The following is a 22,801-nucleotide window of genomic DNA, read 5'->3' as shown; positions in this document are numbered from 1 at the left end:
TGGGGGGGAGTCGAGGGAGGGTGGGGGGGGAGTCAAGGGAGGGAGGGTATAAAAACAGATGATTGAACTTGGTGTACCCCCCAAAAAATAATAAATAAATAAAATTTAAAAAAAAAATGGAAAAAAAAAATCTGACCATGCCACGCTCCTACAAAAAGCATGATGTACTGTCCATCCGCATGGCATTCAAAGTCCTCCTTACCACTCTAGCTCCCCCGCCCCCCCACCACTGTCTGCCTTACACCTTTACACTCCAAAAGCCCCGAGCAGCTGCAGGAGGATTCTCTGAGCACATCACGCTCTGTCTCGCCCTGATGCCGCCACTCTACCTGGAATGCTTTCTCTTTCACACTTCTCTCCAACTCCTAATTATCCCTTTAGCCAGCAGAGATTTCCTCCTACAGGCAGTACTCCCTGAGGCCCTCTCTATGCTCCCCAGATGCTCCTGCGTATCTACACCATCACACTTCCCAAGCTGAAGACTGCAATTAGATGTTTAATGTGTTTGTCTTCCCCTCCAGACTGAAATCCTGGGGGCAGATACTGTCTCAATCATCTTTATTTCTCCAGCACTTCACACAATCCTAAGTGCTGAATAAGTGCTTGCTGAGTGAATGAACACCGGACTGCACTTGGGATCTCTGAGGACTGGTATAGCATTCCTCTCCCTTCCTTGTCTCCAGGCAAGGAAGATGACATTTGCACCATTCTCAGTTCACAGCCTCAGAGGCCCTCCAGAGTAATGAGTAAATCTTCACCTCGCTATAGGATAAGGCCGGAATAACCTCTCTGCCCTCTTGCCTCCAGAACAATCAGAAGCAGCTGGTAGTGCTTTTATAACATTATGACACCATTTGACATTTCCCTACAGGCATCTGCAAGCAACAAGTACTAGATGGCTTCTTCACAATTCTTGAAGGGAATCAACTGAGAAGCCAAATGCCACCTGATACTGTCTAGCTGGCTACCCCTCAACTCCTGAGGTTTTGCTCATGACTTTTAACAACGGTATTCTGGGAACATGACAGATAAACACTTTGGGAGCTCACCAGGACTTGGTGCCCCATAAATGCATGAGAGATTCTTGACTCCTTACTCACGCACGATGCCAGCAGTAATTAGCCAAGCCCAAAGGGAGCAATTAATAGTTGCTATTGGACCATCAATCTGGAACTCAGGCCGGATGCATCAGAAAATAATCCGCAGACATGAGCACTTTATAAGGGACTCATCAAGTGCCCTGACTGCCAAGGGCCTGAGGATAATGAGTGTGTGTGATGCTGATTCTGCTGAGCGGCAAGTAAAAACAAAATCGCCACAACCATAAACAAGAAGTCTGTCCAAAGTAAGGGGCCCAAGCATACTCTGGACACAGGAGGTTCGAACTAAGATGCTCTTTCCCACTTAGCTATCTCTCGTCCGTCCATTCTAGAACACTGTCTGGGCCCCACTCTGAGGCTGGTTTTGAGGGGAAGGACATATGTGATCCCTTCAGTCTGCCAATGAGCCCACATAACAGTGGCCACCACCACCCCAGAGTCCAATACAGTCCTAGGAGCACAGGTCTGGACCTCGGTAGGCCTATGCTGGTGATTCTGGCATTGGTAAGCACCCCAGTCCAGAAGACTCTTAAAGGCCGCTCCATCCATGGCTATACTAGAGATGAAATGTGTTAAAGGATAGGCCAAGGGCCACGTTGGTTCCTGGAGATTCTAAGGCCAGTGGAGACGTCATGACAAGGCCAACATCAAGTAGGAAAATAAGGTGACTAATATGTGGTGTGTAATTCAGTGACTTTACAACTTTGAGGTGTACAGAACCAGTCTCTTATCCATCAATAATAATCCATATTTCTTGAATATTTTCTTTGGACTCCTTAATACCAAATTCCTGGCTTCAGGAGGTTAGTGGTCTTAGAATATTTCAACTTAAAATTTATTGAGCACCCACTATGCTAGACACTGTCCCGGATCCTTTAGATATGTTATTTAATCCTCACAAAATCCCTAGAAGCCAAGTAGTCTTATCCTGATTATACAGATAAAGAAATTGAGGCTTAGGAAGTTACAGCACTGGCCCAAGATCACAGAGCTAACAAATGGCAGAGCCGGGTTTCAAATCCACATCCATTGAGCCCCAAAGCCCCTGAAAAAGGCCTGGCGGAACAGCAGTCACAGGCAGAAGGAACCCCTGCGCTCCTTGCAGCTTCCCAGGCCAGACTTCTCAGCCCTCCTTCACACTGTGCGTGCCAACAACGCACAGTGACTTCAGGAACTCTTGAGAAAATCAGGCTTGGGAGCCCAGGGAAGACAAGTATCTATTCACAGTTAATCAGCACTCTGCCCAGCCCTGCAGACAGTTCTGACAAGTGGAGCCAGGAAGAGGCAACCACAGGCTCTGACTGGGCCCACCGGGGCTAGGAACCAGCAGGGCCCCTGGATGAGCACGGACCTGACCGTGCCCTGCTCAGGGAGCCCCTGCCCTGGGGGACTCTCGGGAGCTGGGATCCAGAATTCACATAAAGTTGTCTTCACTGTTTGCTTTTCACTTGTACTTCAGCCCCTCAAACTGCCACTTCATTAAAATACTGCCCCTCTTACTCTCCACCCCTTTACCTTGCTTTTCTTCCAGGCACTTACCCCTACTCGACACTCCACTGCAGACCTGCATGTGTGCTAACTGTTGTCCCCAACAACAATGCGAGCTCTATGGGCCAAGTCCCTTTGTCTCTTTTGTTCACTATGGGATGCCTAATGTTTAAAATACAGAGTAAACACTCAATACATTTGTGTTGAATGAATAAATGAGTGAGCACACAAACATTTAAAAACTCTACTTCCCTCCCAGTGGGTTATATGAGAGGCCAGACTGAATAATGCCGACCTCCCAGGAAGCCCCCATCAAACCTGTTGCTGGACCCTAACTTCCCTTCCAAACATCTCCCTAAAGCTCACCCCCAGGCCAACAAACCCTAACTCACCCCAGAGCAGGTACTCAAGGGAGAAAATGGAGCAGCGCCTAGGGAGGAGACACATTTCTCCTCCAGTTAAATACAGCCCAGGACCTCTGCAAATTAAAAGCTCCCTCTTTACTGAATCCACTCAGCTTTAGTTATAGGTCACACTTTTTATTTTTGTAACCAGCCAACCCACCAAATTATAGGCTCAAGCCATGGGCAGGCACGACAAACACTGGGGCCAGCCTAGCGGAGGCACTGCCCTTTCTGGCCTGAGATGGGTACAGGAAGGAGGGCTGAACACCAGTCAAACCTGAAAGAGCAGAGGACATGACCACTCTGCTGGGCAGAGCTGACTGAGGAGCCCGCTCTCACTCAGGCCAACATGCTGCCCAGAGGGAAGCCAGATTCTAGGGCTTTCCACACAGCAGACACAGTGAACTCTTTAACACTATAAAGCAGATCGGATCACCCTCCAAACTCCTTATCAAGGCTGATAAGCTTCCATGACCTGGGCCCTGCTCACCTTTCTTCTGCCTTCCCCGACGTCTCTTTAGCATCCTTGATGACCAATCTGACATTCCTTCAGTTCCTCAAATGTGCACGGTTCTTTCCCATCCCAATGTTTACTCTCTTTCCTAGAAAACCTCTCACCTAGATCCTTACACACGGCTATGAGGATGAGGGGGGCGGGGCAGGGGCAGTACGGTGGGGCTGGATCTGCAAGACTGGAGCAGAGAGACCACCAAGGAGTCTACAACAGACCAGGCAAGAGATGAGGACCAACTACAGCAGTGACAGTACACAGAGAGAAGGTGAGAGGAACAGTAGCCTAGAGTGATTCCCAGGTGTCTGGCCTGCATGACTAGTTGGGAAAAGGTGCCACCCCCTCCCCCCAACCCTAATACAGTGTGTAAGAAAACACTAGCAGGTAAAAAGTAGATCACAAACACTGGACACTATGCAATGAGTAGTATTAATCGAACACCTACATGAACAAGGCACTGTTAATAATACAAATTATTTAGTACAACATTTCATCTTAAAGGAAGGCAAGATAGATTTGGCAAAGGCAAGAATTAGCCCCAAACTTGGTGACTAGAAACAGAAGCATCTATGCTTTTTAGACTTCTGCAATTCAGGGGTGACATGTAGGGTCATCTTCCATCCAGTTTTACTTAAATCAAATTATTCTGATTCTCTAACCTGTAAGGGCTGAGTATTTATTTCTTATATATTTCAATTATTCAGTGTTACAAGCAAAACCATGAATGGCCAGGAACCACTTACCAACTAATCTCTATTCCCCATTGAAAGCCTGAGCAGGAAGGCCTCCAGAGCCTTTTTTTAACAATCAAGGACCCTTCAGACAAAACTCTCTGTGAACTGACCAATTGTTCTGATCCAGCCTCAGCTCTGTGTCTATAACTAGGATCCCCTACCCCAGCAGGTGGGGCTCCCGGCTGCCCGTCATATATCTGGCTCATTCTTCCTCTTTAATCCCCTCCCATACTGCTCTGGCCTTCAGCCTCCTCTCTCCTGATCCATACCTGTCCCCTTTAAGACCTGATTTAAAGTCCATGTCCTCCTGAGAAAACTGCCTGATTAGCAATCCTATGGCAGGTTAATCCTTCCCTAACCCTCTAGTCCTTCTGGGCTTGGAGCTGTGTGGCACCTCGTCACTTCCTGATCTCATCTGGTCTTCACAAAAACATCTCATTGGTCAAGACAAATAGTAGCCCCATGTTACAGATAAAATAACTGAAGCACACAGAGAGCTGCACAGACAACCTCATGACACATACTTGTTTTAATTCTCTAGTTCAAAGTACAATTCTAAATATGTATTTTGTCTCTCCAATTTGCACCATCTTCTATTTCTTTGGTATTCTCCAAAGCACTCAAGAAAGTGCTGTATATACAGCAGGCACCTAAGACCTATTTTCTTAATAAATCAAGAAAGGAAAGGAAAAATATTTATATTTTTTTCTCAGATTCAGATGTGTTAAGCACGATGAAAGAAATGGGACTATACAAGAGTAACTCTTTTATATAAAGTTGTTGAAAAGAAGTGACGAGAATTGAGACCTGCAGGATGACAGGGAGCTTGGAGAAAAGAAGATCATTTTGATCCAACAGAACAGAAAGAGCAAAGACCCCGGGGATGGGGTGGGACATGTACTTGGCATGTCTCAGGAACAAGAGCCCTAAGGCTCATGTCAGGCATAGGCTGGAGAAGTCAGGGCTCAGGCCAAGCACATGGCAGCCTATGAAAGGGTTTAAACAAGGCACTGACATCAGATTCTTACCATAAAAAACATACTGCTGGGCTTCCTAGGTGGCGCAGTGGTTAAGAATCCGCCTGCCAATGCAGGGCACATGGGTTCGAGCCCTGCTCCAGGAAGATTCCACATGCCGCGGAGCAACTAAGCCGGTGCGCCAAAACTATTGAGCCTGCGCTTTAGAGCCTGTAAGCCACAACTATTGAACACATGTGCTGCAACTACTGAAGCCCACACGCCTAGAGCCCGTGCTCCACAACAAGAGAAGCCACAGCAATGAGGAGCCTGCACACCACAACTAAGAGTAGCCCTCACTCATCACAACTAAAAGAAAGCCCGCACACAGCAAAAAAGACCCAACACAGCCAATAAAATAAATAAATGAATAAATTTATTTAAAAAAAAAACAAAAAAAACATACTGCTATGAGAGAAGACCAGGTAGAGTGGAAGGAGGGAGACCAGTTGCGAGGTTAATGAAAACATGAACAAAATGATGGCTTGTAAAAGACTGGGTGACTGGAGATGGAGAGAAATACATCAATTCCAGATAATGTTTGAAAATGTAATGCACAGGATTAAAAGTGAGTGATGGTGAAATAAATGATGAACTTTAGATTTCTTTGAGCTCTGGGTTGGAGGGAACTGAGAGGTATAACAGGAACATATTCTGGACTCAAATTACCTAACTTCAAATCCTTGGTGTGATACTTGGAAGACATATGCCACATATGATTGTGGGCAAGTTATTTACACGCTGTCTCTCAATTACTCTTCAGTAAATGGGGACAATAATAGTAACTGTTCTTGCAGGTGGTGATGTGAGGACTAAAGCAGCTGATACATGCGAAACACTTAGGTTACTACCTGTAACAGGTACTCAGTAAACTTAGCTGTCCTTTTTTGGTGGGGCTATATAATGAGATGGGAGAAGGCGTCTGCTTCCTTTTTTTCCTATCTTATAAATTTATTTATTTATTTTAAAAAAAAATGAAATGAAAGTAGAAAGTCTCTCATAGATTCCAAGGCTGCCTCTGGGCTTCACTGAGAGGGGAACCTTGGTTATACCCTCTCCTAACAACCTGTTCTTTGCCTCCCAAGGACATATAATTTGTGATTAAGTATTTATTTGTTTAATATCTGCATTCCCATCAACTCCATGAAGGCAGAGGTAATATTTGTTTTTCACCACTGTATACCCAGTGGTAACACTGGCACATAGTAAATAAAAAAGGAAATACTTGTTGAATAGTGAATATCCTAGTGGGATAGCTGTGATTCAAACCCAAGTCTGGCACTCTAAAGCCCAAATCTTCCCACCACACCTCTTAGCAAAGGAAGACTTGCTCTACTTTCCCTGCATTCCTCTGTAATATATACAATCCCTACCAAATCAGTACTGAAGGCAAGGTGGCGGGGTTGGGGGGAGGGCTGACCCTGGAAAGAGAAGGAGATTGTAGTTAAGGATGTGGGTTTTGGAGTCAAACTGCTTGGATTCAAATTCTGACTTCATCACCTACTAGCTGTGTGATCCTAGGTGAGCTGTTTAACTTTCCTGGGCCTCCTTTCCTCCTCTATAAAATGGAGATAATAATAACTACTTCACAGAGTAATGGTGATAAAATGAGATAATGTAGGAGAGTAAGTCAAAAATTATCTGCACTCTGGCTATAGAACTTACAGAAGTTTTAATATAACTGGAGTGTGGATAATTTTTGACTCATCCTCACACATAAAGAGCTTTGCCAGGTGCCTGACATACCATTAGCATGCAATGAATATTATCTGTGAAAATGATTAGCTATCCATATTTCTGGGAGACAAGAACCTAGAGAACATAGTTTCCTTGGGGGTTGGGGCTGCTGAACTGACTTAACTTTGAGAAGCTTAGCTGCAGTGAAGCCCAGAGCTCATGTTTATTCTCTTTGCTGACTTCACCTGCTAAACCTCTACTAAGGCTGGAGGTGCAGTTTTCACCAGCCTAGAAATGAAAGAGGCTAAAAATATACAACCTGGCTGTGTCTGGGGGACCAAGACTGTGCCGACACTTAAGAATTTAAAATACAGCCTCAGGGCATAAGGGAATCTTTTAGGATTCTTTCTACTATGAAAACTAGTGCCAAGCTCAGTACAGGGCAGGGGATGGCCCCACTGGTGTCCTTTCTCCCTCTTGCTTTCTTCTTTTGAGAGAAGAGCTTTCGTTTTCGCAATAAAAGCCTTCCTCCCCTATTTTTATTCCTCCTTTTCCCTTAAAGAAGGAACAAATACATGGGTACATACTGTTAAAAAATTAATCAACTCAAAAGCTTATAAAAATAAAAAAGTCACTGTTCGGTCCCCAACCCTCTCCATCCCCCTCCATAGGTCACCACAGGGACCAAGAGCTGGTATTGATTGTTCCATGCCTTTTTTTCTACGCATCTACATACAAACATGTGGCTTTACAAACATGTCTCCTTTTAATTCCCCTTTCAGATGATTTTTTTTAAATTTATTTATTATTTTTTTTGGGGGGGTACACCAAGTTCAATCATCTGTTTTTATACACATATCCCCATATTCCTTCCCTCTCTTGACTTCCCCCCCACCCTCCCTTGAGTGCCCCCCTCCTCCCCCTCCCAGTCCTCTAAGGCATCTTCCATCCTCGAGTTGAACACCCTTTGTTATACAACAACTTCCCACTGGCTATCTATTTTACAGTTGGTAGTATATATACGTCTGTGCTACTCTCTCGCTTCGTCTCAGCTTCCCCTTCATCAGATGATTATATTTATACACACACATATCCTGGAGATTCCCATGAACCACAACCATTTATTGAGCACCTACCCAGTGCCAGGTGTTTGGCTGGACAGTGATACGCATACAGAGTCTCCACCCTTATGGAGTCAATAGTCTGGGAAGACAGATAATAAACAAGTAATTAAACACATAATTTTAAAATGGGAAATAATACAAAAGAAGTTAATAGGATGCTAAGATAGAGAATAAGAAGGAAGAGAGGTCTCCCTGAGAGGTGGTATTATTAACACTGAGCCCTGAAGCATAAACTAGATTGAGCCATTTGAAGATCCAGGGACAAGGCATTCCAGGAGACAAAACAGCTTGTGCAAAGGCCCTGAGACAAGAAAGGAACTTGTCCTGAACCAAAGGAAGGCTAATGTGGAGGCAGGCAATCAGGAGGGTGAGTAAGGTTAAAGAAGTCAGCAGGAGCCAAATGATGCAGTCCTAAGGGCCAAGGCCAGGAGTCTGCTTTTTTTTAGTGAAAAAGGAAACCATTAAAGATTTCTAGGTAGGAAAATGATGCTATTTGACTTACATTTTACATTTGACTGCTTTGTGGAGAACGGATGGGAGGATAGACAAAGGAACAGTAGAGGAAATTGGGAGGCCAACTGATTGGGTGTAATACAAGCCAAAGTTGATATCAGCTTGGACTGAGGCAGTGGCAGTAGAGATAGAGAATGGGTAGATACGAAACATATTTTGGAGATGGAATCGTCAGGGTAATAGACTGGGTATGGAGAAGGAAGAAGGAAAAATTAAGGATACCTCCCAGTAATTGCCTGGAGTAACCAGATGAATGGAAAAGAAACAGATATGGACAGGAAATGGACAATCAGGTTTTTCCCGGGTGTTTACTGTTAAACAATGCAGCCCTGAGGATCCTTTCCATGCACGTTCATGCCCACGTATAAACAGTTCTGTAGGACAGCTTCCCGGAAGTGAGATGACCAAGTTAAAGGGTATGCACATTTGAAACTGGTAGACCCTATAAAATGTCTTCTAAAATGCCTGTACCAAATTACACTACCACTAATGGCATATTAATGTACCACTAATGACAACCATAGACATCACCGATTTTTAAAATTTTGCCCAGATGATTAGTATAAAAGTGTATCATTGAAATGTTCATTTCCTTGATTTCTAATGAGGTTAAGAATTTTTTCTTTAACTTTTAATTACATAACTAACATGTAAATACATTCTCTTGGCGCTTCCCGCGGCCATGAAGAAGAAAAAAGGACTAAGTGCAGAGGAAAAGAGAGCCCGCATGATGGAAATATTTTTTGAGACGTCTTTTCAGATATTTCACTTTTGTTATCCAAGTTCTTTTTACGAGTTCAAGCAAAGCTTATTACAAGAAGAAAGGAGTACTTTAAGACATTGATGAAAGAAATCAAAGACGACACATACAGATGGAGAGACATACCATGGTCCTGGATTGGAAGAATCAACATAGTGAAAATGACTGTACTACCCAAAGCAATTTACAGATTCAGTGCAACCCCGATCAAATTACCAATGGCATTTTTCACAGAACTAGAGCAAGAAATCTTATGATTTGTATGGAAACGCAAAAGACCCCGAATAGCCAAAGCAATCTTGAGAAGGAAAAATGGAGTTGGTGGAATCAGGTTTCCTGACTTCAAACTATACTACAAGGCCATAGTGATCAAGACAGTATGGTACTGGCACAAAAATAGAAAGGAAGATCAATGGAATAGAATAGAGAACTCAGAAGTAAGCCCAAACACATATGGGCACCTTATCTTTGACAAAGGAGGCACGAATATACAATGGAAAACAGACAGCCTCTTCAATAAGTGGTGCTGGGAAAATTGGACAGCAACATGTAAAAGAATGAAATTAGAACACTTCCTAACACCATACACAAAAATAAACTCCAAATGGATTAAAGACCTACATGTAAGGCCAGACACTATCAAACTCCTAGAGGAAAACATAGGCAGAACACTCTATGACATACATCAAAGCAAGATCCTTTTTGACTGGTGCACCTCCTAGAATCATGGAAATAAAATCAAGAATAAACACATGGGACCTCATGAAACTTAAAAGCTTTTGCACAGTGAAAGAAACCATAAACAAGACTAAAAGGCAACCCTCAGAATGGGAAAAAATAGTTGCCTATGAAACAACGGACAAAGGATTAACCTCCAACATATACAAGCAGCTCATGCAGCTTAATACCAAAAGAGCAAATAACCCAATCCACAAATGGGCGGAAGACCTAAATAGACGTTTCTCCAAAGAAGACATGCAGATGGCCAACAAACACATGAAAAGATGCTCAACATCACTAATCATCAGAGAAATGCAAGTCAAAGCCACAATGAGGTATCACCTCACACCAATTAGAATGGCCTTCATCACAAAATCTAGAAACCACAAATGTTGGAGAGGGTGTGGAGAAAAGGGAACTCTCCTGCACTGTTGGTGGGAATGTAAGTTGGTACAGCCACTATGGAAAACAATTTGGAGGTTCCTTAAAAAACTACAAATAGAACTACCATATGATCCAGTAATCCCACTCCTGGGCATATACCCAGAGAAAACCATAATCCCAAAAGAAACATGTACCATAATGTTTATTGCAGCACTCTTTACAATAGCCAGGACATGGAAGCAACCTAAATGCCCATCAACAAATGAATGGAAAAAGAGATGTGGCATATATATACAATGGAATATTACTCAGCTATAAAAAGGGATGAGATGGAGCTATATGTAATGAGGTGGATAGACCTAGAGTCTGTCATACAGAGTGCAGTAAGTCAGAAAGTGAAAGACAAATATTGTATGCTAACTCACATATATGGAATCTAAAAATGGTACTGATGAACTCAGTGACAAGAACAAGGACGCAGATGCAGAGAATGGACTGGAGAACTCGAGGTTTGGGAGGGGGTGGAGGGTGAAGGGGAAGCTGAGACGAAGCGAGAGAGTAGCACAGACATATATATAGTACCAACTGTAAAACAGATAGTCAGTGGGAAGTTGTATAACAAAGGGAGTCCAACTCGAGGATGGAAGATGCCTTAGAGGACTGGGACGGGGAGGATGGAGGGGACTTGAGGGAGGGAATACAGGGATATGTGTATAAAAACAGATGGTTGAACTTGGTGTACCCCCAAAAAAATAATAAATTAATTAATTTAAAAAAATACATTCTCTTATAAGAAATGTCAACATTATAGATAAAGCTAAATTCCCTTTGACTTCCCTGTTCCTCTTATGATTCCTTCCCTACATTTCAGAGGTAACCACTGTTATTAGATTTATTTGTATACTTTCAGAAATTTTTCTATGCATTTTTAAATCTCTACATGTAATCAAGGATTAAGCATCTTTTAGAAGTTGTATTTCTAGCAGTCCCTTTAGCACGAACAAAAAAATCTAACCAAAAATTTTTACTTAAGGCCTCTCTAAGTGACATCTAAGCTGAGACCTTCTCAAGGTTAGTTAACCCCTCTGAGCCCTGTTTTCATCACCTGTAAAACAGAAGTAAAAACCATAATTCAAAAAGATACATGTACCCCAATGTTCACTGCAGCACTATTTACAATAGCCAGGACATGGAAGCAACCTAAATGTCCATCAATGGAGGAATGGATAAAGAAGATGTGGTACATATATACAATGGAATATTACTCAGCCATAAAAAGAAACAAAATATTGCCATTTGCAGAGATGTGGATAGACCCAGAGACTGTCATACAGAGTGATATAAGAAAGAGGAAAACAAATATCGTATAATTTTGCTTATGGGACTTCCCTGGTGGTCCAGTGGTAAAGAATCCGCCTTCCAATGCAGCGGATGTGGGTTCAATACCTGGTCAGGGACCTAAGATCCCACATGCTGCAGGGCAACTAAGCCCACATGCCACAACTACTGAGTTTGCACACCTCAACTAGAGAGCCTGCAAGTTGCAAATGACAGAGCCCAAGCACTCTGGAACCTGCACGTCACAACCACAGAGCCCACGAACCCTAGGGCCTGTGTGTCACAACTAGAGAAGAGAAAACCCACACACCACAACTAGAGAAGCCTGCACACAGCAAGGAAGAGCCCACGCACAGCAACGAAAGATCCTGCATGCCTCAACAAAGATCCCGCGTGCCACAACTAAGACCCAATGCAGCCAAAAAACAAAAAAATTCTGCTTATATTTTGAATCTAGAAAAATGGTACAGATGAACTTATTTGCAAAGCAGAAATAGAGACACAGGGGGTTTCCCTGGTGGCGCAGTGGTTAAGAAGCCACCTGCCAATGCAGGGGACACAGGTTCAATCCCTGCTCCGGGAAGATGCCACAGACCAACTAAGCCCATGTGCCACAACTACTGAGGCTGTGTGCTGCAACTACTGAAGCCCACTCACCTAGAGCCCGTGCTCCACAACAAGAGAAGCCACTGCAATGAGAAGCTGGTGCACCACAATGAAGAGTAGCCCCTGCTAGCTGCAACCAGAGAAAGCCCATGCGCAGCAACGAAGACCCAACGCAGCCGATAGATAAATAAATAAATAAAAGTTAAAAATAATAAAAAACATAATAAAATCATGTGGCATATACCCAACAAAGGTTGAACTCTCTTTCCTTAACCTATACAAGTTAAATCTAGGCATTTGGTGGAGACCAGAAACTGAGCTATTCCTATAAAGATGAGATGGGAGACTCTACCCAGAAAAAAAAATTTTTCAATGTTGTCCCAAAAAAACTTTTTATCATAATAAATTAAAGCCCCTAGAAGATCTGAATTTTTCTTCAAAAATTTTGGTATAAAATATTCTGAGCAGTCAAAAAAAGTATAGGTCTTTTTTTTATATATAAGGTAGAAAGCAAAAGGATTTAAGCATAGAAATAACTGCTAGAGACTGGATATCGAAGTCCCCTGTTAAGGCACAACCTGGGAAACCACAGGTGCCTGGATTTTCCCAGAGACCTTAGGCCTGCAAGGAGAGAGTTGCGGCTCTGGGCAGGTACTACCTCCAAACATAGAATATGACCTAACCTTTGGGCTTCACTGCAAGGATGCCACTGGTTCCCCTGGCTTGTCAAAGCATATCCTGTCATCTCTACCTGGATGCTCCTGGAGGTTGAGGGTCTGGCTCAAAGGGGGAAAACCTCACCACAAAGTGTCCTTAGTCAAAGCTAAATTAAGATGTCCAGGGGCCAGAATATCTCCCTCTGAATGGCATTTCAACCAAGTTTCAACAAGTTCCCTTTTTTGGAACCATGAGCAGCGGCATCATTTTATCTGAACTGATAACCAGGGCTCCATTCCCCTTACAAAAATATTGAGTGCTGTTTGTATCAAGGAGCTCCTGCAGTGGCTTCTCCTTGCCCAGCTCTCCCTTCCCATTCCTCTAGGCTCAAAGCCAGGGATTCTCTAGCAGATCCAAGAATGGGTTTTAAACCCCCAAAGGACTGTATGTGTGCACAGAATTAGGGAGTCACAAGTCTAATCAGATTTTCAAAAGAGTCTTTTACTCAAAAGATTCAGAAGCACTGTTCAAAAAGCTCTCAAACATATTCCCAACCTAAAAGGATGTTTATCCTGGCTTGAGGAGCTAATGGGGTTAGTAAAGCTCAGCAGTCAAATGTGTATACCCCAAACTACTCCTTGGCAAGTTTCAGGGTAGAGCCCGCAGTCCGGAAGGAACCAGGGAATCAGCCCTTAAACCTACAGACAGAGGTAATAAAAAGACAGAGGTCCACCTCCTGCTTGAAGGTGCAATAGGAAATGGGAAAACCAAGAAAGCACCAAAAACTTGCTCTGCCTTTACTTTCACTGCTCTTAAAGCTTCATACCCAACTGGGACACAAGGCAAGGAGATACAGATTAGCAGAGGATAATTCACAGCAGAAGTGCTGTAAGCATTTTGGGTAGGATCATTCTTTATTGTGTGGGATTGACACAAACACTGTAGGATAGTTAACATCCCCAGCCCTCAGGCACTAAATGTCAAAGGCAACACCCTCCCCCACCCCCATGCCCCCCTTCTCGTCAGTGTGATAACCAAAACATCCTCACTTGCCAAAACTCTCTCCTGGGACAATACCTCCCCCAACTGAAAACCACTTTAACTAGAATAGAGGTGGTGTATGGTGGGTAATGCATATGCCACAAACATTTAATTGTAGAACCTTTATAAAGTATTTTTACTATGTTGTTTACTTTAAACATCCTCAAAAGCCTGTAAAGTAAGTATTATCACCCATTTCATAAGGATGAAATTGGCTTAGAAAAGTTATACACTTTGCCTAAGGTCATCAGCTGTGGGGTGGGGGGAGGCTATCAAGCTGGATCAGAACCCAAGTCTTCCAAAACTGATGTTCTTTCTTTCAAAACATCCTTAGCAAACAAACAAACAAAACATCCTTAGACGGCAAGAGTCTCAAACCAGCTACTTCCATCCAGGACAGATTTTTTTATTTAAGGTTTCATGGGAAATACTGGGAAGATCTAGCTGGCTCCCCAGCTCCCTGCAAGTAAGCTGGTAAAAAGTGAGTGGAAACTAACTCTGCTCTAAACTGTAGATAATTCTTACAACAAGATAACCATCTCCAAAAGAACCCAAACCCCAGGCTCACGCCTAGCTCTTACTTACAGACCTGCTGGAGCAATTGGAGGAGGGCTATGACACTCTCTAGTCTAGATCTGAGTAGACATGAGCAAGCAGGGGAGGAAGAGAGTATATCCCATCCCCGTTAATGTTTTTAGGGACTGAGTGAGGACCACCAGTCCATTCAGCCCTGTCAATAACCTGGGTGAGGGTGAGAAGGTAAAAGAGATGGGGAGGGAATGAGGAAAGAAATGAGGACAAGAATTGAACCATCATGGGTATACACCAGCCTAAATCCTTCCTCTAGTTGCAAAATTTGTCACATAAACAATTCTGCTATCCCCTTATGGTTCTGAACATTATTTAGAACACTCTTCAAGTGCCTCAAAGTATTTTATAAACTGAGAAGAGTATGCATATTAGTGAGGGGTGGGGGAGGGAACTGCGCTGACAAAACCCTGTCCAGGTCCTCCCCTACCCAACACACAAACTTCTAATCCACAACTTCACTGTGAAGTGATGGGAGACAGAAAGTATAAGAGATTCTGCAAAGAGGATTCTGAAAGATGAAAACAGAAGAAGCAGAGAGGAGGGTGAGAGGCAAAGACAACCAGAGTATCTCAAGGACAGAGAGGCAGCCTGATACCTTAACATCTTTTTTGGGGGACTCATTCTTCCATGGAAGGAAAACAAGATATAAAAATTTGGCTCTGCTGAGGGAGGCAAAAGAGAGAGTGGAAATGGCAACTCAGGAATTCTAACTGCCTAGTTCATCCCTATTCTGGAACCCTCTTCTTCATGGATGACAATCTTAAAACCCTTAAGTTCCCATATGGTGCTATTCAAAGAGGGGGCCCTAAAGTACCCAGCAAGAAGCAGGGAGCGGGGGCTGTGCAGAGACAGCACCCTCTCTTATCTTCAAAGAAAAAGGTCCTTCCTCTTCTCTGAAGTGCATTTCCGAACTGGAATGAACCCCCGGCCTTTCCCTGGCACTGCTTCAGCTCAGCTCCGACTTAAGAGAAACATTTCCCCAGAATGGAGGTGACCAGCCTGGCTGAGAAGATAACACGCTGACTTCAGGCATCCAGCACTGCTGTCCCCTGGGCCAACTACAGTCAGCTCTGGGGCAGATTCTTTGGTTTTGACCACAGAACTGGGGCCCTGGCTCCAACCAGCCTTCCCAGGCAACCCCAGGGGCAGGGGAGGATCTGTGGTCTCATTTCCTCTCCACCTTGGCTTCTTTTTTCACTTCATTGAAGATTAGCTATTTCCACCACGACCAGTTCCTGTTCTCACCAGCTGTAGCAGTTGTTTCCCCACAGACAGAGCTATGAAGCACTGGTGTGGCTGCCACCTGGACTGTCCCAGCTGCAGAAACAGACCCAATAAGTCCTGAGCTAAAGGCCTTTTTCATCCCAGATAAAATAGCAGGGAGAAAAAATTAAGGGGCAGGAAGCAATTCCAAGAACTCCCCAGTGGATACCCTGGTATCCATTTTATTACTATTTTAATCTTACATAATAGTTACAAATGCTCTTTCATATATGAAAACTATTTTACAATGAAAAAGTTTGGAAATGTATATACATTTATTACATAGAAATATGTGTATATAATAAATCCCCAACAGAGAACTAAGAACACATTAAAAAGATGGCCAAAACACTTACGATGAAATGCTAAAAGAAATGCAAATTAGAACAAAATACCATTGCTCACTAATTAAACTGCTAAAGGTGTTTAAAATTAAACCATTCAGTGAGCCACAATTATTGAGCCCATGTGCCACAACTATTGAAGCCCACACGCCTAGAGCCCGCGCTCCACAGCCCACTACAATGAGGAGCCCGTGCACCACAACGAGTAGCCCCCGCTCGCAGCAACTAGAGAAAGCCCGTGTGTAGCAACGAAGACCCAACGCAGCCAATAAATAAATAAATTAATTAATTAAAATAAACCATTCGGTAATAGTCAGCTTATTGAGAAAGGCACACTATCAGCCAACTGGTACAACTTTTTTAGAAGGCATACTTCTCAAAGGCCTTTAAAAAGCATATACCTTTGATCCAGTAATTCCACTTCTAGCAATTTATCCCAAGGAAATAATTAGAGATGTACACAAATATTTAGGCACAGAAAATTCATTACAGTGTTAATTACAGTAGCAAAAAGGAGAGACAGAGAGAAATAAAGCAGTAATAAAATAGTATATTACGGAATACTCTGCAGCCATGAAATAATGATACTGAATAATATTTAAACAAATGAGAAAATGCTTCAAATAGTAAATTTAAAAATCAGTTTACAAAACAATATGCACAGTATGACTCTAATTGTTAATATATAAGTACATCAAAATGTTAATAGTAAATGGAGAGATTACAGGTGATTTTAATCTCTTCTTTATAATTTTCTATATATTTTATACTTTTCATATTTTTTAACTTGTAAATTTGCTTAATAAATGTTATTTTCAAAATCAGGAGAAAAGCTATTCTCAATCCTCCTACTTCCCTTTAAAGACACTCACATACATTAATCTCTTTTTAAAAAACATTTGGAAATACGTATTTAGGACCTTACAAACAGTATATCCTACAATCTAGGAAGTTCAATTTTGGGTTTCTACCCTAAGGAAAACTCTATTGAAAAGGTACACCAAGATGTTCATCGCAGCATTGTTTATGATGGCAAACAGAAGCAAACAACCTAAATGTCCAACAACAGGAGAAGAGTTAAGTAAACAATGGTACATTCACTTGATGGACCATTATACAAGCATTTAAAAATGTTTATAGGGACTAGCCTGGGAAAACTAATGAAATAACAAAAGCAAAAAAAAAAAAAGAAAAGCCATGTTGGATAAATATATGTATGTGTATACACATACACACACACACGCTACTATCATAGCACTGTACAAAACCCTATGCAGAGACAAAAATATGAAAATTGTTAAAAACATTGTCTCCATTTGCTAAAGGAATGGAGAAAATACGGACTTTTTTTCTTCAATCTAAATCTTCAATCTTTACTTCTTTCTAAATTGCCCAAACTTTTTTTTAGGGAATGAGTATTACTTTAACAGAAAAGAGAAAAAAAGCTGAGTCTCCCTTTGAGCAATGAAAACATTCCCAAATCACAAGTTCACTGCATCAGTTCCATCTCCCTCCCACCCACCCCTACACCTCCCCAATCTAAAGAAGGGTCATATGGGAAAGTCAAGGAATGAGACTCCTCTCTGTGGCCTAGGGTCTTCTCAGTGGGGTCTCTAAACAAGGAGGTTCCTCTGACCAGCTGCTGTCAAGGGCCCTTTCCCTCCCTCAAGTCCTATCCCAGCCTGAACTAATTCACCACAATCCCCAGGGCTGGGAAAAATATTTCCAACATGGCGATTTGGAACTTGATATTTAGTCCAAGTTTTTCCCAGCCCCTTTCTATGTCAAAGGAGGCCTCTCAAAGCCTCTTGACAACTAGCACCCAGGCCTGCTTAGCTCCCACATCAATGCTACACTTATAGCAAAACCCTAAGTCATCAGTCACCATCAGGGAAATGTGAAAGGAGGGGCCACAGCAGGGACAGCCTATCACACAGCCCCACCCTCATGTCCTGAGAGCTTCCTCTTGAGGAATATCCAGGGCTTTTTCTGGCATCAGAACCTTTAGACTTCATTTCAAATCCGTAGTAAGCCAGCAAATAGAAAAATCAGGGTGCAAACACAGCAAAAGCAAACAGCTATCCTTTTAAAGCCATTAAAGCGCTCTGCCTCCCCTCTCTATCTAAGGAAAGGCCAGCACTGGCCAGCATCCTAGCTGCTGAGCAACTAAGGATGGGTAGTAATCTAGTCGGGACCAAAACACAGAGAAGGGGGCTTTACTAGACCAGAGATCGGCTCTCATCCTGGTATTAATAAAGAGGAGCTGCAATAAATGCCTAAACTTCTCAGTCCTCAACAGAACAGGGGCTGCTGCCAAGACAGGGGGTAAGGAAGGATCCCAAGGAAATAGTGTAACACAGAAGCTTCACAACCTTTTTAACATCAGGGCACACCTAGAAAATAAGACTATTTGTACTGTACACAGGGTAAAAGGTGGAAGCAGATCCAGCCAGAGGGGACCCATGCGGGACCTGTGCGGCTCCCAGGGCTGAGGGGATCAGTATCCCTGCACACCAGTAGGGAAGCTCTGGATTAGGACACTGGGCTGGGGTAGGACTCTTGGGAACAATGTGCCGCACAAATCACCTCATGGGTTTGGACTTTGAGTTCTCCAACCTCGGCTGACAGGCTGTGGGTCATATCATGTGTCTGCACCAGAAAGCTGGGAGCCTGTGGTCTTGACTCAGCAATGATACAACTTCCCCAGCCAGGGTGCTTTTCAGGGGGGGTTTCCATAGACACATTGGGACTGGGGAAGCCCTCCATGTGACAGCAGCAACATATCCTGAGTCTGGCTATACAGGATGGGGTAACTGGTTTCATCAGATTTCTTAACTTAAAATACCTTTTTGGGAATACAACTGATCTCAGATCTGAGTCACTGCTGCGAGCTACACATTTAAAAACTACCATTTACTGAGCATATAGTAGATGCCAGATTCTTCTAACTAAGTACTTAACTTCTAGTTTCGTTAAATTCACACAATAACCTCATGTGGAAAATACTATTATTATTCTCATTTACACAAGGAAACTGGGACTCAAAGAGATTAAGTAACTTGCTTGAGGTTAAACACTTTTCTAACAGGGGACTGTGAGGAGCCAGTATTTGAGCCCACTTTGACTTGAAAATCCATATGCTTAGCCAGGACACCAATACATCACCTCAGCAAAACCAACAAATAGCTTTATCATAAACCAAATCAATCACAGTGAATCTGACAATCTAGGAAAGAAAATGGTGAAAAAGGAGCAACCTGTCAGACTCTTTTATACAATCAAGAAAGGAAACTAATCTATAGTGAGTATCTACTGGGTGCCAAGCACCTTGTATACATACCTCACTTAATTCTCAAAATCCCACCAGGATGGGAATCATTAACCCCATTGCACAGATGAGCAAATCTAGGCTCAGAAAGGTTAAGACAATCGCTAAGACAGAGCCCCTACTTTTTCTACTGTCCTATGCGTCTCCTGACTGTCAGGAAGTATACCTGAACCTGTTCCAGGGTCAAACAGCCAATAGCTAGAACTGTTCCCAAAGGATAGCGGAAAGGGAATGTTTTAGGAACAGAGGAAAGGGGGATCTTTAAGAGCCCCGAGAGAAGAACACAAACCCCCAAGAAAGCATGATTTCCCTGTGTCGGAAAACTGAGGTAAAATCCCCTCCTTTCCTAAGACAGCTAACTAGCCCTGGCCTGCCCTGTTTCAACTCCCCATCAACAGCAGCTCAGGCACACAGAAACAAGACCAAAACAAGAGCCACGAGGAAACAAATCAAAACTTTATACAGAAAAGAAGGATTGCAAGTGGGTGGTCCAGTCCCCAGCTTGACCTGGGCTCTCTGGCTAGTAATCAGGATACCATGTGCATTTTGCGAATATTAAGCCATTAATCTGCCAACTAAACAAACCTGTCAACCAAACTCCAGTGAGGACATGACCAACTCCAGTTCTAAGCTCTCACAGCAAACACCCTGATAGCCCCTACCTGAGGCAGCCTCCCACCCAGTCCACCTCTGAACATCCCTCTCTCTCCAATTTCTGTAGCTACCTCATGCCACTCGATGAGGGTTTTCACACCCCCACTGGAGTGCAGATTCCCTCCCACTCTTTTCCCCAACAGTTGAGCTCTTGTTCACAAGAGCACCAAGTCCCAGGCTCTCCTCCTCAGCCTCTGAGATGGCCACAGCACACAGCACATTAGTAACCACTGACTCACCCCATCCCCCTGAGGAGGCTGGGGGGAATGCAGTGGGCCACAAGATACGTGGCCCAGATCCCACTGGCCCTTCACAGAGCTGATGGGTAGAGAGGTGCAAGCTTCCCCTTGGACCCTCTCTGATCCCCCTATGGTGCCAGTGGGCTGATGTCAGGCTCTGCACCATCGGAGAGGCCAGGATCTCTAGAGAGCTTCGCTGATGCCAACAGATCTAATCTTTCTATTCCAAAGCAGATGAAATCCAATAAGGCTGCTAAGTCCACAACTTATCCCTCCTCACAAGCAAAGGCAAAGTCGGCCCTTCAGGCCATAGTAACAATAATGGCAGCCTTAAACTGCCTCTTAGAGAGTTCGCAAAGAACTACTGGGGAACTATTTCCCCAAGTTTCTCTAAGATTTACCTCTGTTAGCAAATGTTCCATCACCTAGTTCACTTTCTTTCTCCAAAACTTCATTTTTTAGCTCCAACATATTCTCTGCCTCCATCTCAGTGATACCAGCTCAGATCCTCTGTCCACAGAACCACTGACATCAATGTCCAATTCCCACATCAAAGAAGAATCCCAAAGTCAGCTCTAAAAACTCATCCACACAGATCATTTAGGAACCTACAGAAAGGCTAAAAAGAAGCACAGGCGGAAACACAAACCAGCCACTAGGGCTTAACATAAAAAGGGGGAGGGGGGAGAGGCAGGATGGTTTGTGTATTGTTTCAATTGGAAAAATACACTAGTGAAATGGCTTATCCACATGTTCAGCCCTTTTAGGCAAACCCACTGTAACTTTGCAGGATGCCTGCAGGCCGTTCTGAAAATAAGTGGAATGGCATCACTCTTTATTCCACCCCCTCACGAGTTGCCAGCCCCCCTCCATTCCCCCCCCACCCCCACCCAAGACATCTGGTCCGGGCTGCGAGTAGGACCCACTCCCTGGAAAGCCTCCATGTTAACACGAGAGGCGGTCTCCCCAGTCAGAGAACCCGGACTTAGGCTGAGGAGTGGGCTGGCCCTGAGCAAATTCCCCCGCACCAGCCAGAGGTTTAGGAAGGAGAATCCTAGGGACCTGAGGAGACTGTCAGGGAAGTGAGGAGAAGTGTGAAAGGCGGCAGAAGCGGGAGGGAAGAGGAAGAAGTCTGGATCCTGGGGCGGTCCCGAGCTGGGGACCCCTCCTAAGTGTCCAGCGGTTGAGGCGTCGGTCGGGAGGTCCCCGACGGGGTTGCTCAGAGGTTCCTGGGAAGGCGCTGGGGGTCGAGATCCGTCGGGGGGCCTGACTGAAGGGGTGGACCGGACCGAGGGACCCGGGCAAAGCCCCACCCGGGGCGCTGGGACCTGGGGGGGCGGTGGGCGGTAGGAGGGGGAAGGGACTAGGCTCAGCTCTCACCAGCACCAAGGCGAACCTCTCTTCCAGCTCACAGGGCTCAGGCATCGGCATCTTGCCGGGCGGCGGCAGCAGCGAGACAGAGGGAGGCTCGCCCGGGCCCCCCTCGGTGCTCTCCAGGTTGCCCATAGCGGCGGGGCCCCCTCGGGGGCCTCAGCCCCCCACCTCCACGCCCGGGGGTCTTGGGCTCGGCCGATTGGACCCGGCTGCTCCCTCAGCGCCGGCTACCCCAGTCTCGGCTCCTCCGCCGGGTCGGGGGCTCCTCGGGGTCGGGTAGGAGGCGGCGCAGCGGACAGCGGCACCGAAGCGACAGGCACCGCGGCCACGGCTCTAGCTCACACCCGCCGCCTCGCCGCTCTCTTCGCACCGCCCCGGCACTGCGCCTCCCCGCCCCCCGCGTTCTTTCCCTCCCCCCCACCTCGCTTCCTCCCACCCACTCCCGGCCCGGACTCTCGCTTCCCCCGCGAGCGCCAACTGCAGCAGCGCGCCGCGCGCCCCATTCATGCAGGTCCCGCCTCTCGCCCACGGGCCTCTCCGGCGGCCCGGCCCGCCCCGCCCCCTCCTGCGCCTGATTGACGGCCGCAACTTCCAATCACAGAGCCTCCAGCCCTCGGCGGCTTCGCGCCTGGCGCTTGGCGCGCCCTGGCGGCCCTGGTGCGTATCTAATCGTCGCAGTTGGGAGGGCGTGAGGGTGTCGGCTTGGACGCGGGGAACGGCCCTTTTCCACAACTCCTCATAATGTTTGCAAATAAGTAACATATAGAGCACAGTGTGAAAAGATAACTACAAGAGAAGTAGAAACAACTAAGATGCTCAGATGTGGGAGAGAGACCACATCTGTTAAAGAGTCATGGTAAGGGAGATCATATTTGAATCTGGCATTTAGGGATGGGGAATACCTTAACTGACAGAGACAGGTGACAAGGCATTTA

The 22,801-nt window shown here is 44.8% G+C and overlaps 1 protein-coding gene across 6 annotated transcripts in view; it reads right to left on the bottom strand.

Annotated features, from left to right (window-relative positions):
• The window catches only part of FMNL3 (formin like 3), a 56,854-nt gene extending 34,635 nt beyond the window's left edge, over positions 1–22,219 (bottom strand). For 5 of the 6 annotated variants that reach the window (XM_057701725.1, XM_057701726.1, XM_057701727.1 and 2 more), the window contains exon 1: positions 21,873–22,219. In XM_057701725.1, the coding sequence (XP_057557708.1) occupies positions 21,873–21,998 (126 nt within the window). In that variant the 5' untranslated portion in view covers positions 21,999–22,219. Of the gene's footprint in view, positions 1–8,066; positions 8,134–21,872 lie in introns of all 6 variants that reach the window. The other variant, XM_057701728.1, reaches the window with a different exon arrangement.
• Between the last annotated feature and the right edge of the window lie 582 nt (positions 22,220–22,801).

Source organism: Hippopotamus amphibius, chromosome 12 (genome assembly GCF_030028045.1).
Source record: "Hippopotamus amphibius kiboko isolate mHipAmp2 chromosome 12, mHipAmp2.hap2, whole genome shotgun sequence".
NCBI lineage: Eukaryota > Metazoa > Chordata > Mammalia > Artiodactyla > Hippopotamidae > Hippopotamus > Hippopotamus amphibius.
The sequence above is the reverse complement of the archived record's forward strand: the minus strand, read 5'-3'. Positions and strand labels throughout refer to the sequence as shown.